At 56.5% G+C, this 21,264-nt stretch overlaps 1 protein-coding gene across 3 annotated transcripts in view; it reads right to left on the bottom strand.

The window, feature by feature from the left end:
- The window catches only part of MAEL (maelstrom spermatogenic transposon silencer), a 70,094-nt gene that overhangs the window by 46,122 nt on the left and 2,708 nt on the right, over positions 1-21,264 (bottom strand). For 2 of the 3 annotated variants that reach the window (XM_056559880.1, XM_056559878.1), the window contains exon 2: positions 5,847-5,957. The exons of the other annotated variant lie outside the window; for it this stretch is intronic. In XM_056559880.1, coding sequence (XP_056415855.1) covers positions 5,847-5,957 — 111 coding nt within the window. The remainder of the gene's footprint in view (positions 1-5,846; positions 5,958-21,264) is intronic. 3 annotated transcript variants of the gene reach the window in all.

Raw genomic sequence — 21,264 nt, 5'->3', positions numbered from 1 at the left:
TCAGGGAGCCACTGCAAAAGCCGGTGGCTGCCCCGAGACAGAAATAGCTGCCATAACTGCCACTGACGGGCGGGCGGGCGAAGGGGATGATATACGCACCCAAGGTCTTCATATACTCATCTGCAGTCTTCTTATAATCACCCAGACAGCTTCAACCAGCTCATGGCCACACTGCATCATACCAGGCTAAGATAGTGGAGGACCCGGACCCAGGGTACAACCTCCAGGCACTGGCCGTTGGAGAGAAGGGGTTAACAGTACATACTATGTCTGTGCCCCTTTGTCACATATGGGGGAACAGGTAGTGCCATTCTCCTGAACCCCCACCTGAAAATGAGAAAGAAAAGGGAGGAAAAAGGGGAGGAGCCGACTTTTTCCACTAGTGTCAGCGCCTCCTAGTGGCAAGAGCATATACCCATCAGTATCTGTGTCCCCCAATGAAGAGCGACTGAGAAAGTACAAATAAAGCATCAGGGGAGACAGAATAAGTAATAATGTAATATACAGTGAGGGGCAGAACACATCCTAGGCCACACCACAGGGTGCAAAGGCGGCTGTGGCCATTCCACTGTTACGGGGGACACGCTGGAGTCGGATCTGCAATGCGTGTCTAGGAAGGAGACACTTAGGACGCGTTCACACTATGGGGGGGGGGGGGTAATCTGCAGATGACACACTTATGGGGGGGGGGATCTGCAGATGACACTTATGGGGGGGGGATCTGCAGATGACACTTATGGGGGGGATCTGCAGATGACACTTATGGGGGGGGGATATGTAGATGACACACTTATGGGGGATCTGTAGATGACACACTTATGGGGGAGATCTGTAAATCTGGTATGTCATCATTCATCTCTTGAACAACTACCACCATCATTTGTTCTCAACACGGCATATCTGTTTAGCTGTATTTAAATAATCAACCTGGTATGTCACTCATCTTGTGATTGTGTACTCCCATTTCCCCATTATTGCATTGTCATGTATATTTATTACTGTTATCTGGCAAGTGTTTCTATTTTGTTTGATCACAATTTATTTCCCCTGAATGATCCCAAAATTTTTATTTTTTCTTAACTTTCTTCCCCAAATTTTATTGCTCCCCACCCACCCTTTTTCACACCTGATTGCACTCCTCTGCCAATCTTCTGGCTTAGCCTAGCACTATATATCAGAGGCTATAGGTCTGTTAGACCTTAGGTCTGGAGATATTTAAATCTGCCATCTAAAGTGCTTCTTAAGTGTGACATCAAGAATTATACCAGCATTGAACCAGAAGGGAACAAAAGGGAACTCAACATTATAACTACAAAAGTCACTCTTTTTCAGAAAAAACAAACATGCACTCACTTATTACTTACATCATTGCGATACATTTTCTCTTCTATCCCCCACCGATTTCTCCGGTGGACTCTATATACATCTGTCCATGCCTCCTTCCCTCACCTATGTATCGCTCGCATGCACTGCTCACCATCATAAACCATCCAAAGTCACCTCATTCCATGGTACAGCACAGAAGTCGCTCCATCACTTCACCCAGCCATCTGCTCTCCCTCTTTCTTCTGCTTTTAGCTGCTGGGGACATTGCTCCTAACCCTGGCCCACCTTTCACTAATACTTGCTCTACACTACCTGCCTCTTGCGGAACCACTACAAACTTTAACTGCGCTCTTCTAAACTCTCGATCTGTGTGCAATAAGCTCTCCCAGATTCATGACTTATTTCTCACTAATTCTCTTAATCTGCTGGCTCTCACAGAAACATGGATACAACCTTCTGACACTGCTTCTCTCGCTGCTTTATCTTATGGTGACCTTCACTTTTCCCATACCCCTAGATTTGACACCAGGCATGGTGGAGGAGTTGGGGTGCTTCTAGCCCCACAACGCACTTTTCAAGTCATCCCCCCATTACCCTCACTCACATTTCCCTCTTGAGGTCCACACCCTCAGGTTCTTCCGCCCATTGTCTCTCAGAGTGGCGGTCATCTATCGTCCTCCTGGTTCTCCCCAAATGTTCCTGGATCATTTTGCCACCTGGCTCCCTCACTTTCTTTCCTCAGAAACTCATCATGGGTGATTTTAATATCCCCATTGATCTCCCAATCTCCTCTTCTGCCTCTCGGCTTCTGTCTCTAACCACCTCCTTTGCCCTTTCACAGCTTACTGACTCTCCCACACACAAGGATGGGAATACACTGGACTTGATCTTCTCTAGACTTTGCTCTGTCTCTAAACTCACTAATTCTCCTTTGAGCTCTCTGACCACAACCTTCTCTCTTTATCAGTAACTCCTATCCTCTTCCAGACACTCCAACCTTGCACACTTACAGAAACCTGCGTGCCATAAACACCAATCAATTTATAGACATTCTACAATCTACACTATCACCAATCTCTTCTCTCTCCTGTCCTAATCTAGCAGCCAAACATTACCATGACACCCTAAAGTCTACCCTGGATCAAATGGCACCCTCTAAAACACGAACCTCCTGACAGACGGCAGCAACCCTGGCACACACTAACAACCCGCTTTCTCAGCCGATGCTATAGGTGTGCTGAACGTCTGTGGAGGAAAACTAAGACTTCTTCAGACTATCTGCACTATAAATTCATGCTTAAATCCTATTACTCCGCTCTTCACCTCGCCAAACAAACATATTTTACCTCCCTCATCTCCTCTCTGTCTAACAACCCAAAACGCCTTTTTGACACGTTCAACTCTTTCCTTCGGCATAAAGTACAGACCCCAATCACTGATCTCTGTGCTGAAGATCTGGCCAAATACTTCAAAACTAAAATCGATGACATTCGTGATGAAATCCTCTCCCAGTCCCCTAAAAGTTCTGATCCAATTCCCAGCCACGTCTCCTCTTCATCACTCTCAGTTTTTGAGCCTGTAACGGAGGATGAGGTTTCCAGGCTCCTCTCCTCCGCCCGCCCCACTACCTGCTCTAGTGACCCCATGCCTTCACACCTCATCCAGTCTCTCTCTCCTACTATCAGCTGTCACCTAACTAAAATGTTTAACCTCTCCATCTCTTCTGGGGTCTTTCCCTCCTCCTTCAAACACTATCATAACCCCACTATTGAAAAAACCCATCTCTGGACCCGTCCTGTGCAGCCAACTATCGACCCGTCTCAAATCTCCCCTTTATCTCCAAACTCCTGGAACGCTTGGTCTACTCCCGCCTTATCCGCTATCTCTCCGAGAACTCTCTCCTTGACCCCTTACAGTCTGGTTTCCCCTCCCTTCACTCCACAGAAACGGCCCTAACCAAAGTCACTAACGATCTTCTGACGGCCAAATCAAATGGCAATTTCTCTTTACTGATTCTCTTGGACCTTTCTGCGGCTTTTGACACTGTGGATCCCCAACTCCTCCTCAGTAGTCTCCGCTCCATCGGTCTCAAGGACTCTGCTCTCGCCTGGTTTTCCTCCTATCTCTCTGGCCGCTCCTTTAGCGTCTCGTTTTCTGGCACCACTACTCCTCTTCCCCTTGCTGTCAGGGTTCCCCAGGGATCGGTCCTGGGTTCTCTACTTTTTTCACTCTACACATCCCCCATTGGAAAAACAATCAGATTTGGTTTCCAGTATCACCTCTACGCTGATGACACCCAACTCTATACCTCCTCCGCCAACATCACCCCTGCACTCCTACAGAATACCAGTGACTGTCTCTCTGCTGTCTCAGACATCATGTCCTCCTTATATCTGAACCTAAATCTTTCGAAAACAGAACTTCTTGTTTTTTCTCCATCAACTGATACTGTACCTAACATTTCTATCTCGGTATGTGGTACTACCATAACTCCCGGGAAGCAGGCTCGCTGTCTTGGAGTTATACTTGACTCTGATCCGTCTTTCACTCCCCATATTCAGTCTCTTTCACGTTCTTGTCACCTGCATCTCTAACATTTCCAGAATCCACCCGTTTCTCACTACTGAAACTGCTAAAACTCATTACTGCTTTGATTCACTCACGCCTCGGCTACTGTAACTCTTTACTAATAGGCCTTCCTTTCTCCAAACTCTCTCCTCTTCAGCCCATCCTTAATGCCGCAGCCAGACTCATCTTCATCTCCAGGCGCTACACCGACGCCTCCTCCCTGTGCCAGTCACTACACTGGTTACCAATTCAGTCCAGAATACAGTACAAAATCCTCAGTCTCACACACAAAGCTCTCCACAATGCTGCACCTCCCTACATCTCTTCTCTCATCTCTGTCTACCATCCTACACTTTCTCTCCGATCTGCTAATGACCTCACACTAACATCTTCTATAATCCGAACTTCTCACTCCCGTCTCCAAGAGTTCACTCGTGCTGCACCGGTTCTCTGGAATGCTATCCCTCAATCCCTCAGACTCAACAACAACATCCATAGTTTCAAACGTGGCCTAAAAACACATCTCTTCAGACAGGCCTACAAGAGTCTCTAATTGGCCTCAACATATCCCCAAACCTCTTGTTTGAATAGTTATTGTGTAATATTGTCTGATACTTGTCTTTGTTTGTACCCCATAATTGTAAGCGCTGCGGAATCTGTAGGCGAAATATAAATAAAATAAATAATAGATGACACTTATGGGGGATCTGTAGATGACACACTTATGGGGGGGAGGGGGATCTGCAGATGGCACACTTATGGGGGGGGGAGGGGGATCTGCAGATGGCACACTTATGGGGGGGGGGATCTGCAGATTGGCACACTTATTGGGGGGATCTGCAGATTGGCACACTTATTGGGGGGATCTGTAGCTGGCACACTTATGGGGGGGGATCTGTAGATGGCACACTTATGGGGGGGATCTGTAGATGGCACACTTATGGGGGGGGATCTGTAGATGGCACACTTATGGGGGGGGATCTGTAGATGGCACACTTATGGGGGGGGATCTGTATATGGCACACTTATGGGGGGGGATCTGTATATGGCACACTTATGGGGGGGGATCTGTATATGGCACACTTATGGGGGGGGATCTGTATATGGCACACTTATGGGGGGGGATCTGTATATGGCACACTTATGGGGGGGGATCTGTATATGGCACACTTATGGGGGGGGGATCTGTATATGGCACACTTATGGGGGGGATCTGTATATGGCACACTTATGGGGGGGATCTGTATATGGCACACTTATGGGGGGGATCTGTATATGGCACACTTATGGGGGGGATCTGTATATGGCACACATATGGGGGGGGGATCTGTAGATGACCTAAGATGTGTTATCTTAGTGTTCCCTTTTAGTGTTTTTTGAGCATTGTACACACACAGAACCCTAACCCTGCACATATACACTGTACACACACACACCTCTAACACATGTATATCTATGATTTGTAACGTGTACTTATTACAAAACCCTGATCACGGATGGCGCTGCACTGTATACAGAATGTCAAGCCCACAGCTGTATGCTTGTGTGTATACAGATGTGCAGTATAAAGCCCCTGTATACAGCTCTCACAGCCGTATCCTTATGTATAGAGCCCCCATATACAACTGCCACAGATCTGCAGCATAGAGCCCCTGTCTACAGCTCTCACAGCTGTATCCTTGTGTGTACAGATCTGCAGTATAAAGCCACAGTTTACAGCTCTGTCGTATTCTTATGTGCAGTATAGAGCCCCTGAATACAGCTCTCACAGCCGTATCCTTATCTGTGTATACAGATGTGCAGTATAGAGCCCCTGTATACAGCTCTCACAGCCGTATCCTTATCTGTGTATACCAGTGTTTTCCAGCTGTTGCAAAACTACAACTCCCAGTATACTGTATACTTATGTGTGTATATAGACGAGCAGCATACAGCCCCTGTATCACCCTCACCTTCTCGTGGACGAACCCCATGACCAGACTGCCTCTGGGAGGTTCCGTTTCTCGGCTCTTCCATTCTTTGGCTTTTTCGGCATATCGATCCTTCGCCTCAGCCGGCAGCAACTGGAAAAAAAGGAGACTTTGTACTCACCGTGAAAATCTCTCTCGTAGCCTTCATTGGGGGACCCAGAGACCATTAGTATATGCTCTTGCCACTAGGAGGCACTGACACTAGGAAAAATAAAAGTTGGCTCCTCCCTGGCAGGATATACCCGCCCACTGGAAGTGAGGTAATCAGTTTTGTCACAATGCAGAAGGAGAAGCCAACAAAGAGACCGAAGGACCCTAGAAAGGAATCCCGGAGAAACACCCAAGAACCGGAAAAGGCTATCAGGACAAGAATGAGGACATGGTTGGGTGCTGTGTCCCATGGGACGTACCAAAAGCAGTCCCTGGGGTGGGAAGAACCTCACCTGTAAAGGGAGCAAACCCAACAACCGCGAAACGCTCCGGGAGACATACTGCTATGTCAGGACAAGAAGAAGAGCAGTTTAGAAAGACCCCCCCACAAAGGGATCGCAGAGAAGCCTGGGCAGGGGACTACATGTGCAAGAAACCGCAATCCTCACAAAGGCCCAAAAGACCTGGAGGACCGTCCCAGAAAATAAGGGACACCACAGCAGTCTAGGAGAGAGCCCAAAACAAGGATTAAAGGAGTAGTCCAGTGGTGATTCAGTGGTGAGCAACTTATCCCCTATCATAAGGATAGGGGATAAGTTGCAGATCGCGGGGGGTCCGACCGCTGGGGCCCCCTGCGATCTCCTGTACGGAGCCCCGACAGCCCGCTGGAAGGGGGCGTGTCGACCTCCGCACGAGGCGGCGGCCGACACGCCCCCTCAATACAACTCTATGGCAGAGCCGAAGCGCTGCCTTCGGCAATCTCCGGCTCTGCCATAGAGTTGTATTGAGGGGGCGTGTCGGCCGCCGCCTCGTGCGGGGGTCGACACCCGCTATCTCGGCGGAGAGCCGGGGCCCCGTACAGAGAGATCGCAGGGGGCCCCAGCGGTCGGACCCCCCGCGATCTCAAACTTATTCCCTATCCTTAGGATAGGGGATAAGTTTTTCACCACTGGACTACCCCTTTAATTGGTCTTTAACAACAGTCGGAGCAAACCAGAACACTCCCAGAAACGTCTCGTCAGGATGGAAATGGAGGGAAAAGCAAAAAATGGTAACTCAGCTGGGACTCCCAGGCTCTGGGCACAAGAAGGTTACTCCAAAAGATCGCAGTGGCAGTGTAGCGCCACAGACAAAGGGAAGGATGAGCACACCCTTCCCGGATATTGTGCCAAGGAAGAAAGAGAACAATGGCAGACTGGCTGTTGCTGAACTATACACGACTGCATAAACCTCTCCTAGAGAGGTAAATGCCCTAACTGCATGAGCAGAAGTAGACAACCAGAAACGGGAGGAGAGCCAGGCTGCAATAGTGAGCACACAAGCAGAGCTGGCGAGAAGCACTTCGATCGATCCCAGCAAAAAAAAACAAACAAAGGCCCAGCAAGGTACCCCACCATGTAGGGGGAAGTGAGAGATTGTTCCATCTTGGCAGAAGAAAGTGCTCAATTAAATAGTCCCCCTAGTGGTGGGGAAAACAATAGGAGGTGGAGACGAAACTCAAGCACTGACCGTGCCAAGCTTCCTGATCCCAGTACCCCCTGTGGAAGGAAATTTCCCAAGAGTGCTATGTACTGTAGAATCAAGGAAATGCTGCCCTATGGTAACGGATCAAAGCACTGGGTGGACGTAGCCCCCCAGGGACCCTGCAAAAACACACCGAAGTATGGAGGAGCCATGTTGTGTCCCCAGAGGGATTTGAATCCTGGACACTAGAGCTGGGAGATACAAAGACATAACTACGAATGAAGAAGCACACGTAGCAACCTACAGCGTTGGGAGGAAACACCCTTTTGGGGCGAAACCCCCCATTGGGACGAAACCTTGGACGCCGCAAAAAAAAAAAAAAAAGGGGGTCATACGGTGAGGCCACGGAGCCATCCTGGCCGATGAATAAGGCAACAGAGCAGCCACCTGAGCCACACCGTACAGGAACCCAGGAAGATACCTGGAGGCATGGGAGGGGGGCCCCTGTGAGGCATGGGGGGGGGGGGGGGCACCGTGTTGCAACCCAGCAGGCCCCATGCCCGAACTGAGGTGCTCATCCGCTGCAGACCTGTGGAAACAATTACACATGTAGACCTGAGGTACACCCCACTGAAAAGGAGGGGAGGAAGGCTGTACATGAGCAGGGTGTCCAGGGCATATATAGGGACACAGACATGGGTATCATGATAGTAGAGGGGTACCAAGAATGCCACCACGAAGGAAACCACAGACATACAAAAGGTCTGGAAGCATGGAAACTTGTCTCAGCACCCAATGGCGAGCCACAACCATGCCCTTAGAAGGCCAACGTTACACTGTTAGAAGGGGAACTGAGAGTGCTGCTGCGAGGTCCATAGAACGTGCAGGAAACGCCTACACCCCATCTCTTAATGGCGCTACACACCAAAACTACAGTCACAGACTAAAGAGATGAAGGACAAGTGAGGTGCAGAAAATATGCAGACAGTCTGACTTACTGGTAGAAAGGTCCAATGAATCCACAGAGCTACTTCTTCGGAACTTCACACAAAGTGAGTCACCACACGTCTGCCGCTGGAGCGACAGAAATGGGAAAGGTGACCTGGTGGATGAAAACAAAAACCAGAGGGACTGTGGACACACCAGTCCTGTCCTCAGAACCACAATGGAAGTGGTTTACCAGCCCTTATCAGTTATAGCAGCAGGCCTGTGGAGAGGGACCTGGGAAAGTATGGAACCCTGCGATCCCCTACTCAGAACTACACCTCGGCAGTGGGATGCCTGAACTTCCTCCAAGGTGTGGGAAGTGTATGGTAGGTGACCCGACAATAGTAAACCACACAGACCGCCGCCTGGTTGACTGGTATAGGGTTCCTGAACGCAGTCACTTCTGCAAAAGCTCCCACCAAAAGTGGGGTACTGGACTGCGGACGATCTGATGGGCCCTCTTCCAGATTTCTCCCACCAGCAGTAAGGTACTGGAAAACCCAGCGATGGGAGAACGATTGTCGGAAACCGTGCAGACAGGAGTCTGGCTGAACGAGTACACCCCCAGGTCCTAGCGAAAGAAGAACAGTTATATCGCCGATCACTGTGCACCCCCCCCCCCCCCTTGGTCGCAGGTGGGAGGCCTAGGAGCCATGGATAGAATCCCCCAAGGCTATAGACTTGCATTGAGGGGCGGGTCGTGACGGCACACAGGGGCGGAGTCGTGACGTCACGATCTCACGTCACCGTGGTCGGGAGACGTTAGGATGAGAGCCTCCAGCGCTGCCGGAAGCCGCAACAGGTGGGTGCTGCAGCCGAGATCCCGAGGGTCCCCAGCGATAGGGGATAAGATGTCTAGGGGCAGAGTATCCCTTTAATCTGATAAAAACAGATATTACGGGCAAAAAACTGTAATAGCTATGAGCCACAAAAAAACAATACCGTTAACAGCCGGTAGAGGGAGTTTTCCAGTCAAAGATTTTTTATTTTTTTTAAATGAACCTGGTGCAGGATGCAAGGCGCCCCCTGAATTCCCGGCATTAACCCCCGAGCCCAAGCTTGGAAGCGCTAGGGAGGAAGGAGTGGGGTGGAGCTAAACTCCGTCAGAGAGGCGCAAAATTGTCCGTCAGGACGGGAGAAGAAAGGAACTGCGGGTGTCCTGTGAGGCACCCTGGGAAAGGGCCACCCTTCCAGGAAAGCGATGCTCGTCACTGCTAGAGGGAGGGGGGTTGCAGCTTCGGAAAGGATCCGCACAGCTGCACTAAGCCAGCAACTGTGTACAGCCAGCGGTGACTGTGGGCGCAGGGAGCCGCAAACTAAACAGGAGCGGTGATTCAGTGTGCTGTAGGCCAGGGGGGGGGGCGCATGGGGGTGACAGCAATGCCCGGCTAGACAGGCTTCCGCTGAGCTGGAGGAGAAATGGCCCTGAACCAGGGAGTCAGAGGAAGGAGACAGCCTCTGACATCCCTGGTAGCGTGAACAACCACTGCAGCGCCCCAAGCCTGGAGAGTTCACTGCGGGAGGAGGGGCGGAGCTAAACTCCGTTCATGAGAGACGGAGAAAGGCAGGCGCTCCTAAGATAGAGCGAGGGGGGGGAAGAGAGTCCTCCCTCAGTCTCCAAATTTCCACACTGAGCAAGGGGAGAAGGGGGGCAGAGCTACCTGCCGCCAGTATGGGTCCCACTGGCCAGCAAGCGCTGAAGGAGATCCGACCAACTGAAGTAAAGAAAATCAGCGGCTACAGAAAGTACAGGGAACCGCTGCAAAAGCAACTGGCTGCCCGGAGACAGAAATGGTTGCCTTATCGGAGTCCACTGGTGGGCGGGCGGAGGGGGGATGATATACTCGCCCATGGTCTTCATATACTCACCCAGACGGCTTCAACCAGCTCATGGCCACGCTGCATCATAGCGGGACGAGCCGGGCCAGAGGAGGACCCGGACCCAGGCTACAACCTCCAGGCACTGGCCGTTGGAGAGAAGGGGTTAACAGTACACACTATGTCTGTGCCCCTTTGTTGCTTATGGGGGAACAGGTAGTGCCATGTTCCTGAACCCCCACCTAAAAATGATAAAGAAAGGGGAGGAGCCGACTTTTTTCCCTAGTGTCAGTGCCTCCTAGTGGCAAGAGCATATACCCATCAGTATCTATGTTCCCCAATGAAGAGCGACTGAGAAAGTACAAATAAAGCATCAGGGGAGACAGAATAAGTAATAATGTAATATACAGTGAGGGGCAGAACACATCCTAGGCCACACCACAGGGTGCAAAGGGGGCTGTGGCCATTCCACTGTTATGGGGGGCACGCTGGGGTCGGATCTGCAATGTGTGTCTGGGAAGGAGACACTTAGGACGCGTTCACACTATGGAAACCTCACGTGCAGAAGAATCCCATTGGTCTCACTACGGAGGCTCTTAGTGAAAATGGATTCTGCCAGAGAAGTCCCCGCACTATCCTGTAAACAGTTATATGGGGGATCGGTAGAGGACACAGATATGGGGGGGGGGGGGCCATCGGTAGAGGACACAGTTATGGGGGGGCGGATCGGTAGAGGACACAGTTATGGGGGGGGCATCGGTAGAGGACACAGTTATGGGGGGGGGGCACCGGTAGAGGACAAACTGTTATGGGGGGCTCGGTAGAGGACACACAGTTGGGGGGGGGCTCGGTAGGGTGACCCACTGTTATGGGGGGGGGGCTCGGTAGGGTGACCCACTGTTATGGGGGGGGCTCGGTAGGGTGACCCACTGTTATGGGGGGGGGGCTCGGTAGGGTGACCCACTGTTATGGGGGGGGGCTCGGTAGGGTGACCCACTGTTATGGGGGGGGCTCGGTAGGGTGACCCACTGTTATGGGGGGGGGGGCTCGGTAGGGTGACCCACTGTTATGGGGGGGGGGCTCGGTAGGGTGACCCACTGTTATGGGGGGGGGGCTCGGTAGGGTGACCCACTGTTATGGGGGGGGGGCTCGGTAGGGTGACCCACTGTTATGGGGGGGGGGCTCGGTAGGGTGACCCACTGTTATGGGGGGGGGGCTCGGTAGGGTGACCCACTGTTATGGGGGGGGGGCTCGGTAGGGTGACCCACTGTTATGGGGGGGGGGGCTCGGTAGGGTGACCCACTGTTATGGGGGGGGGGGCTCGGTAGGGTGACCCACTGTTATGGGGGGGGGGGGCTCGGTAGGGTGACCCACTGTTATGGGGGGGGGGCTCGGTAGGGTGACCCACTGTTATGGGGGGGGGGGGCTCGGTAGGGTGACCCACTGTTATGGGGGGGGGGGGCTCGGTAGGGTGACCCACTGTTATGGGGGGGGGGGGCTCGGTAGGGTGACCCACTGTTATGGGGGGGGGGGGCTCGGTAGGGTGACCCACTGTTATGGGGGGGGGGGGCTCGGTAGGGTGACCCACTGTTATGGGGGGGGGGGGCTCGGTAGGGTGACCCACTGTTATGGGGGGGGGGGGCTCGGTAGGGTGACCCACTGTTATGGGGGGGGGGGGCTCGGTAGGGTGACCCACTGTTATGGGGGGGGGGGGGCTCGGTAGGGTGACCCACTGTTATGGGGGGGGGGGGCTCGGTAGGGTGACCCACTGTTATGGGGGGGGGGCTCGGTAGGGTGACCCACTGTTATGGGGGGGGGGCTCGGTAGGGTGACCCACTGTTATGGGGGGGGGGCTCGGTAGGGTGACCCACTGTTATGGGGGGGGGCTCGGTAGGGTGACCCACTGTTATGGGGGGGGGGCTCGGTAGGGTGACCCACTGTTATGGGGGGGGGGCTCGGTAGGGTGACCCACTGTTATGGGGGGGGGGCTCGGTAGGGTGACCCACTGTTATGGGGGGGGGCTCGGTAGGGTGACCCACTGTTATGGGGGGGGGCTCGGTAGGGTGACCCACTGTTATGGGGGGGGGGCTCGGTAGGGTGACCCACTGTTATGGGGGGGGGGGGGCTCGGTAGGGTGACCCACTGTTATGGGGGGGGGGGCTCGGTAGGGTGACCCACTGTTATGGGGGGGGGGCTCGGTAGGGTGACCCACTGTTATGGGGGGGGGCTCGGTAGGGTGACCCACTGTTATGGGGGGGGGGCTCGGTAGGGTGACCCACTGTTATGGGGGGGGGCTCGGTAGGGTGACCCACTGTTATGGGGGGGGGCTCGGTAGGGTGACCCACTGTTATGGGGGGGGGCTCGGTAGGGTGACCCACTGTTATGGGGGGGGGCTCGGTAGGGTGACCCACTGTTATGGGGGGGGGCTCGGTAGGGTGACCCACTGTTATGGGGGGGGGCTCGGTAGGGTGACCCACTGTTATGGGGGGGGGCTCGGTAGGGTGACCCACTGTTATGGGGGGGGGCTCGGTAGGGTGACCCACTGTTATGGGGGGGGGCTCGGTAGGGTGACCCACTGTTATGGGGGGGGGCTCGGTAGGGTGACCCACTGTTATGGGGGGGGGCTCGGTAGGGTGACCCACTGTTATGGGGGGGGGGCTCGGTAGGGTGACCCACTGTTATGGGGGGGGGCTCGGTAGGGTGACCCACTGTTATGGGGGGGGGCTCGGTAGGGTGACCCACTGTTATGGGGGGGGGCTCGGTAGGGTGACCCACTGTTATGGGGGGGGGCTCGGTAGGGTGACCCACTGTTATGGGGGGGCTCGGTAGGGTGACCCACTGTTATGGGGGGGGCTCGGTAGGGTGACCCACTGTTATGGGGGGGCTCGGTAGGGTGACCCACTGTTATGGGGGGGCTCGGTAGGGTGACCCACTGTTATGGGGGGGCTCGGTAGGGTGACCCACTGTTATGGGGGGGCTCGGTAGGGTGACCCACTGTTATGGGGGGGATCGGTAGGGTGACCCACTGTTATGGGGGGGATCGGTAGGGTGACCCACTGTTATGGGGGGGAACGGTAGGGTGACCCACTGTTATGGGGGGGATCGGTAGGGTGACCCACTGTTATGGGGGGGATCGGTAGGGTGACCCACTGTTATGGGGGGGATCGGTAGGGTGACCCACTGTTATGGGGGGGATCGGTAGGGTGACCCACTGTTATGGGGGGGATCGGTAGGGTGACCCACTGTTATGGGGGGGGATCGGTAGGGTGACCCACTGTTATGGGGGGGGATCGGTAGGGTGACCCACTGTTATGGGGGGGATCTGTGGGTGACCCACTGTTATGGGGGGGATCTGTGGGTGACCCACTGTTATGGGGGGGGATCGGTAGGGTGACCCACTGTTATGGGGGGGATCTGTGGGTGACCCACTGTTATGGGGGGGGATCTGTGGGTGACCCACTGTTATGGAGGGGGATCTGTGGGTGACCCACTGTTATGGAGGGGGATCTGTGGGTGACCCACTGTTATGGAGGGGGATCTGTGGGTGACCCACTGTTATGGAGGGGGATCTGTGGGTGACCCACTGTTATGGAGGGGGATCTGTGGGTGACCCACTGTTATGGGGGGGGGATCTGTGGGTGACCCACTGTTATGGGGGGGGGATCTGTGGGTGACCCACTGTTATGGGGGGGGGATCTGTGGGGTGACCCACTGTTATGGGGGGGGGATCTGTGGGTGACCCACTGTTATGGGGGGGGATCTGTGGGTGACCCACTGTTATGGGGGGGGATCTGTGGGTGACCCACTGTTATGGGGGGGGATCTGTGGGTGACCCACTGTTATGGGGGGGGATCTGTGGGTGACCCACTGTTATGGGGGGGATCTGTGGGTGACCCACTGTTATGGGGGGGGATCTGTGGGTGACCCACTGTTATGGGGGGGGGGATCTGTGGGTGACCCACTGTTATGGGGGGGGATCTGTGGGTGACCCACTGTTATGGGGGGGGATCTGTGGGGTGACCCACTGTTATGGGGGGGGATCTGTGGGTGACCCACTGTTATGGGGGGGGATCTGTGGGTGACCCACTGTTATGGGGGGGGGATCTGTGGGTGACCCACTGTTATGGGGGGGGGATCTGTGGGTGACCCACTGTTATGGGGGGGGGATCTGTGGGTGACCCACTGTTATGGGGGGGGATCTGTGGGTGACCCACTGTTATGGGGGGGGATCGGTAGGGTGACCCACTGTTATGGGGGGGGATCTGTGGGTGACCCACTGTTATGGGGGGGGATCTGTGGGTGACCCACTGTTATGGAGGGGGATCTGTGGGTGACCCACTGTTATGGAGGGGGATCTGTGGGTGACCCACTGTTATGGAGGGGGATCTGTGGGTGACCCACTGTTATGGAGGGGGATCTGTGGGTGACCCACTGTTATGGGGGGGGGATCTGTGGGTGACCCAACTGTTATGGGGGGGGGATCTGTGGGTGACCCACTGTTATGGGGGGGGGATCTGTGGGTGACCCACTGTTATGGGGGGGGGGATCTGTGGGTGACCCACTGTTATGGGGGGGGGATCTGTGGGTGACCCACTGTTATGGGGGGGATCTGTGGGTGACCCACTGTTATGGGGGGGGAATCTGTGGGTGACCCACTGTTATGGGGGGGGGATCTGTGGGTGACCCACTGTTATGGGGGGGGGATCTGTGGGTGACCCACTGTTATGGGGGGGGGATCTGTGGGTGACCCACTGTTATGGGGGGGGGATCTGTGGGTGACCCACTGTTATGGGGGGGGGATCTGTGGGTGACCCACTGTTATGGGGGGGGGATCTGTGGGTGACCCACTGTTATGGGGGGGGATCTGTGGGTGACCCACTGTTATGGGGGGGGATCTGTGGGTGACCCACTGTTATGGGGGGGGGATCTGTGGGTGACCCACTGTTATGGGGGGGGATCTGTGGGTGACCCACTGTTATGGGGGGGGATCTGTGGGTGACCCACTGTTATGGGGGGGGGATCTGTGGGTGACCCACTGTTATGGGGGGGGGATCTGTGGGTGACCCACTGTTATGGGGGGGGGATCTGTGGGTGACCCACTGTTATGGGGGGGGGATCTGTGGGTGACCCACTGTTATGGGGGGGGGATCTGTGGGTGACCCACTGTTATGGGGGGGGGATCTGTGGGTGACCCACTGTTATGGGGGGGGATCTGTGGGTGACCCACTGTTATGGGGGGGGGATCTGTGGGTGACCCACTGTTATGGGGGGGGGATCTGTGGGTGACCCACTGTTATGGGGGGGGATCTGTGGGTGACCCACTGTTATGGGGGGGGGATCTGTGGGTGACCCACTGTTATGGGGGGGGATCTGTGGGTGACCCACTGTTATGGGGGGGGATCTGTGGGGTGACCCACTGTTATGGGGGGGGGATCTGTGGGTGACCCACTGTTATGGGGGGGGATCTGTGGGTGACCCACTGTTATGGGGGGGGATCTGTGGGTGACCCACTGTTATGGGGGGGGATCTGTGGGTGACCCACTGTTATGGGGGGGGATCTGTGGGTGACCACTGTTATGGGGGGGGATCTGTGGGTGACCCACTGTTATGGGGGGGGATCTGTGGGTGACCCACTGTTATGGGGGGGGATCTGTGGGTGACCCACTGTTATGGGGGGGGATCTGTGGGTGACCCACTGTTATGGGGGGGGATCTGTGGGTGACCCACTGTTATGGGGGGGATCTGTGGGTGACCCACTGTTATGGGGGGGGGATCTGTGGGTGACCCACTGTTATGGGGGGGGGATCTGTGGGTGACCCACTGTTATGGGGGGGGGATCTGTGGGTGACCCACTGTTATGGGGGGGGGATCTGTGGGTGACCCACTGTTATGGGGGGGGGATCTGTGGGTGACCCACTGTTATGGGGGGGGGATCTGTGGGTGACCCACTGTTATGGGGGGGGGATCTGTGGGTGACCCACTGTTATGGGGGGGGGATCTGTGGGTGACCCACTGTTATGGGGGGGGGATCTGTGGGTGACCCACTGTTATGGGGGGGGGATCTGTGGGTGACCCACTGTTATGGGGGGGGGGATCTGTGGGTGACCCACTGTTATGGGGGGGGGATCTGTGGGTGACCCACTGTTATGGGGGGGGGATCTGTGGGTGACCCACTGTTATGGGGGGGGGATCTGTGGGTGACCCACTGTTATGGGGGGGGGATCTGTGGGTGACCCACTGTTATGGGGGGGGGATCTGTGGGTGACCCACTGTTATGGGGGGGGGATCTGTGGGTGACCCACTGTTATGGGGGGGGGATCTGTGGGTGACCCACTGTTATGGGGGGGGGATCTGTGGGTGACCCACTGTTATGGGGGGGGGATCTGTGGGTGACCCACTGTTATGGGGGGGGGATCTGTGGGTGACCCACTGTTATGGGGGGGGGGATCTGTGGGTGACCCACTGTTATGGGGGGGGGATCTGTGGGTGACCCACTGTTATGGGGGGGGGATCTGTGGGTGACCCACTGTTATGGGGGGGGGATCTGTGGGTGACCCACTGTTATGGGGGGGGGATCTGTGGGTGACCCACTGTTATGGGGGGGGGATCTGTGGGTGACCCACTGTTATGGGGGGGGGATCTGTGGGTGACCCACTGTTATGGGGGGGGGATCTGTGGGTGACCCACTGTTATGGGGGGGGGATCTGTGGGTGACCCACTGTTATGGGGGGGGATCTGTGGGTGACCCACTGTTATGGGGGGGGGATCTGTGGGTGACCCACTGTTATGGGGGGGGGATCTGTGGGTGACCCACTGTTATGGGGGGGGGATCTGTGGGTGACCCACTGTTATGGGGGGGGGATCTGTGGGTGACCCACTGTTATGGGGGGGGGGATCTGTGGGTGACCCACTGTTATGGGGGGGGGATCTGTGGGTGACCCACTGTTATGGGGGGGGGATCTGTGGGTGACCCACTGTTATGGGGGGGGGGATCTGTGGGTGACCCACTGTTATGGGGGGGGGATCTGTGGGTGACCCACTGTTATGGGGGGGGGATCTGTGGGTGACCCACTGTTATGGGGGGGGGGATCTGTGGGTGACCCACTGTTATGGGGGGGGGGATCTGTGGGTGACCCACTGTTATGGGGGGGGGATCTGTGGGTGACCCACTGTTATGGGGGGGGATCTGTGGGTGACCCACTGTTATGGGGGGGGGATCTGTGGGTGACCACTGTTATGGGGGGGGGATCTGTGGGTGACCCACTGTTATGGGGGGGGGATCTGTGGGTGACCCACTGTTATGGGGGGGGGGGATCTGTGGGTGACCCACTGTTATGGGGGGGGGGATCTGTGGGTGACCCACTGTTATGGGGGGGGGGATCTGTGGGTGACCCACTGTTATGGGGGGGGGGATCTGTGGGTGACCCACTGTTATGGGGGGGGGGGATCTGTGGGTGACCCACTGTTATGGGGGGGGGATCTGTGGGTGACCCACTGTTATGGGGGGGGGGATCTGTGGGTGACCCACTGTTATGGGGGGGGGGATCTGTGGGTGACCCACTGTTATGGGGGGGGGGATCTGTGGGTGACCCACTGTTATGGGGGGGGGATCTGTGGGTGACCCACTGTTATGGGGGGGGGATCTGTGGGTGACCCACTGTTATGGGGGGGGGATCTGTGGGTGACCCACTGTTATGGGGGGGGGATCTGTGGGTGACCCACTGTTATGGGGGGGGGATCTGTGGGTGACCCACTGTTATGGGGGGGGGATCTGTGGGTGACCCACTGTTATGGGGGGGGATCTGTGGGTGACCCACTGTTATGGGGGGGGATCTGTGGGTGACCCACTGTTATGGGGGGGGGATCTGTGGGTGACCCACTGTTATGGGGGGGGGATCTGTGGGTGACCCACTGTATGGGGGGGGGATCTGTGGGTGACCCACTGTTATGGGGGGGGGATCTGTGGGTGACCCACTGTTATGGGGGGGGGATCTGTGGGTGACCCACTGTTATGGGGGGGGGATCTGTGGGTGACCCACTGTTATGGGGGGGATCTGTGGGTGACCCACTGTTATGGGGGGGGATCTGTGGGTGACCCACTGTTATGGGGGGGGGATCTGTGGGTGACCCACTGTTATGGGGGGGATCTGTGGGTGACCCACTGTTATGGGGGGGGATCTGTGGGTGACCCACTGTTATGGGGGGGATCTGTGGGTGACCCACTGTTATGGGGGGGATCTGTGGGTGACCCACTGTTATGGGGGGGATCTGTGGGTGACCCACTGTTATGGGGGGGATCTGTGGGTGACCCACTGTTATGGGGGGGGATCTGTGGGTGACCCACTGTTATGGGGGGGATCTGTGGGTGACCCACTGTTATGGGGGGGATCTGTGGGTGACCCACTGTTATGGGGGGGATCTGTGGGTGACCCACTGTTATGGGGGGGATCTGTGGGTGACCCACTGTTATGGGGGGGGATCTGTGGGTGACCCACTGTTATGGGGGGGATCTGTGGGTGACCCACTGTTATGGGGGGGGATCTGTGGGTGACCCACTGTTATGGGGGGGATCTGTGGGTGACCTTGGGGTTGACCCACTGTTATGGGGGGGGATCTGTGGGTGACCCACTGTTATGGGGGGGGATCTGTGGGTGACCCACTGTTATGGGGGGGATCTGTGGGTGACCCACTGTTATGGGGGGGATCTGTGGGTGACCCACTGTTATGGGGGGGATCTGTGGGTGACCCACTGTTATGGGGGGGGATCTGTGGGTGACCCACTGTTATGGGGGGGGATCTGTGGGTGACCCACTGTTATGGGGGGGATCTGTGGGTGACCCACTGTTATGGGGGGGATCTGTGGGTGACCCACTGTTATGGGGGGGATCTGTGGGTGACCCACTGTTATGGGGGGGATCTGTGGGTGACCCACTGTTATGGGGGGGGATCTGTGGGTGACCCACTGTTATGGGGGGGATCTGTGGGTGACCCACTGTTATGGGGGGGATCTGTGGGTGACCCACTGTTATGGGGGGGATCTGTGGGTGACCCACTGTTATGGGGGGGATCTGTGGGTGACCCACTGTTATGGGGGGGATCTGTGGGTGACCCACTGTTATGGGGGGGATCTGTGGGTGACCCACTGTTATGGGGGGGATCTGTGGGTGACCCACTGTTATGGGGGGGATCTGTGGGTGACCCACTGTTATGGGGGGGGATCTGTGGGTGACCCACTGTTATGGGGGGGGATCTGTGGGTGACCCACTGTTATGGGGGGGATCTGTGGGTGACCCACTGTTATGGGGGGGATCTGTGGGTGACCCACTGTTATGGGGGGGATCTGTGGGTGACCCACTGTTATGGGGGGGATCTGTGGGTGACCCACTGTTATGGGGGGGATCTGTGGGTGACCCACTGTTATGGGGGGGATCTGTGGGTGACCCACTGTTATGGGGGGGATCTGTGGGTGACCCACTGTTATGGGGGGGATCTGTGGGTGACCCACTGTTATGGGGGGGATCTGTGGGTGACCCACTGTTATGGGGGGGATCTGTGGGTGACCCACTGTTATGGGGGGGGATCTGTGGGTGACCCACTGTTATGGGGGGGATCTGTGGGTGACCCACTGTTATGGGGGGGGATCTGTGGGTGACCCACTGTTATGGGGGGGATCTGTGGGTGACCCACTGTTATGGGGGGGGGATCTGTGGGTGACCCACTGTTATGGGGGGGATCTGTGGGTGACCCACTGTTATGGGGGGGGATCTGTGGGTGACCCACTGTTATGGGGGGGGATCTGTGGGTGACCCACTGTTATGGGGGGGGATCTGTGGGTGACCCACTGTTATGGGGGGGGGGATCTGTGGGTGACCCACTGTTATGGGGGGGGGATCTGTGGGTGACCCACTGTTATGGGGGGGGATCTGTGGGTGACCCACTGTTATGGGGGGGGATCTGTGGGTGACCCACTGTTATGGGGGGGGGATCTGTGGGTGACCCACTGTTATGGGGGGGGGATCTGTGGGTGACCCACTGTTATGGGGGGGGGATCTGTGGGTGACCCACTGTTATGGGGGGGGGGGATCTGTGGGTGACCCACTGTTATGGGGGGGGGGATCTGTGGGTGACCCACTGTTATGGGGGGGGGATCTGTGGGTGACCCACTGTTATGGGGGGGGGATCTGTGGGGTGACCCACTGTTATGGGGGGGGGGATCTGTGGGTGACCCACTGTTATGGGGGGGGGATCTGTGGGTGACCCACTGTTATGGGGGGGGGATCTGTGGGTGACCCACTGTTATGGGGGGGGATCTGTGGGTGACCCACTGTTATGGGGGGGGGATCTGTGGGTGACCCACTGTTATGGGGGGGGGATCTGTGGGTGACCCACTGTTATGGGGGGGGGATCTGTGGGTGACCCACTGTTATGGGGGGGGGATCTGTGGGTGACCCACTGTTATGGGGGGGGGATCTGTGGGTGACCCACTGTTATGGGGGGGGGATCTGTGGGTGACCCACTGTTATGGGGGGGGGATCTGTGGGTGACCCACTGTTATGGGGGGGGGATCTGTGGGTGACCCACTGTTATGGGGGGGGGATCTGTGGGTGACCCACTGTTATGGGGGGGGATCTGTGGGTGACCCACTGTTATGGGGGGGATCTGTGGGTGACCCACTGTTATGGGGGGGGATCTGTGGGTGACCCACTGTTATGGGGGGGGATCTGTGGGTGACCCACTGTATGGGGGGGGATCTGTGGGTGACCCACTTTATGGGGGGGGATCTGTGGGTGACCCACTTATGGGGGGGGATCTGTGGGTGACCCACTTATGGGGGGGGATCTGTGGGTGACCCACTTATGGGGGGGGATCTGTGGGTGACCCACTGTTATGGGGGGGATCTGTGGGTGACCCACTGTTATGGGGGGATCTGTGGGTGACCCACTGTTATGGGGGGGATCTGTGGGTGACCCACTGTTATGGA

The sequence above is a fragment of the Hyla sarda genome, chromosome 2 (assembly GCF_029499605.1).
Source record: "Hyla sarda isolate aHylSar1 chromosome 2, aHylSar1.hap1, whole genome shotgun sequence".
Taxonomy (NCBI): domain Eukaryota; kingdom Metazoa; phylum Chordata; class Amphibia; order Anura; family Hylidae; genus Hyla; species Hyla sarda.
This window is presented reverse-complemented; position numbering and strand designations above follow the sequence as displayed.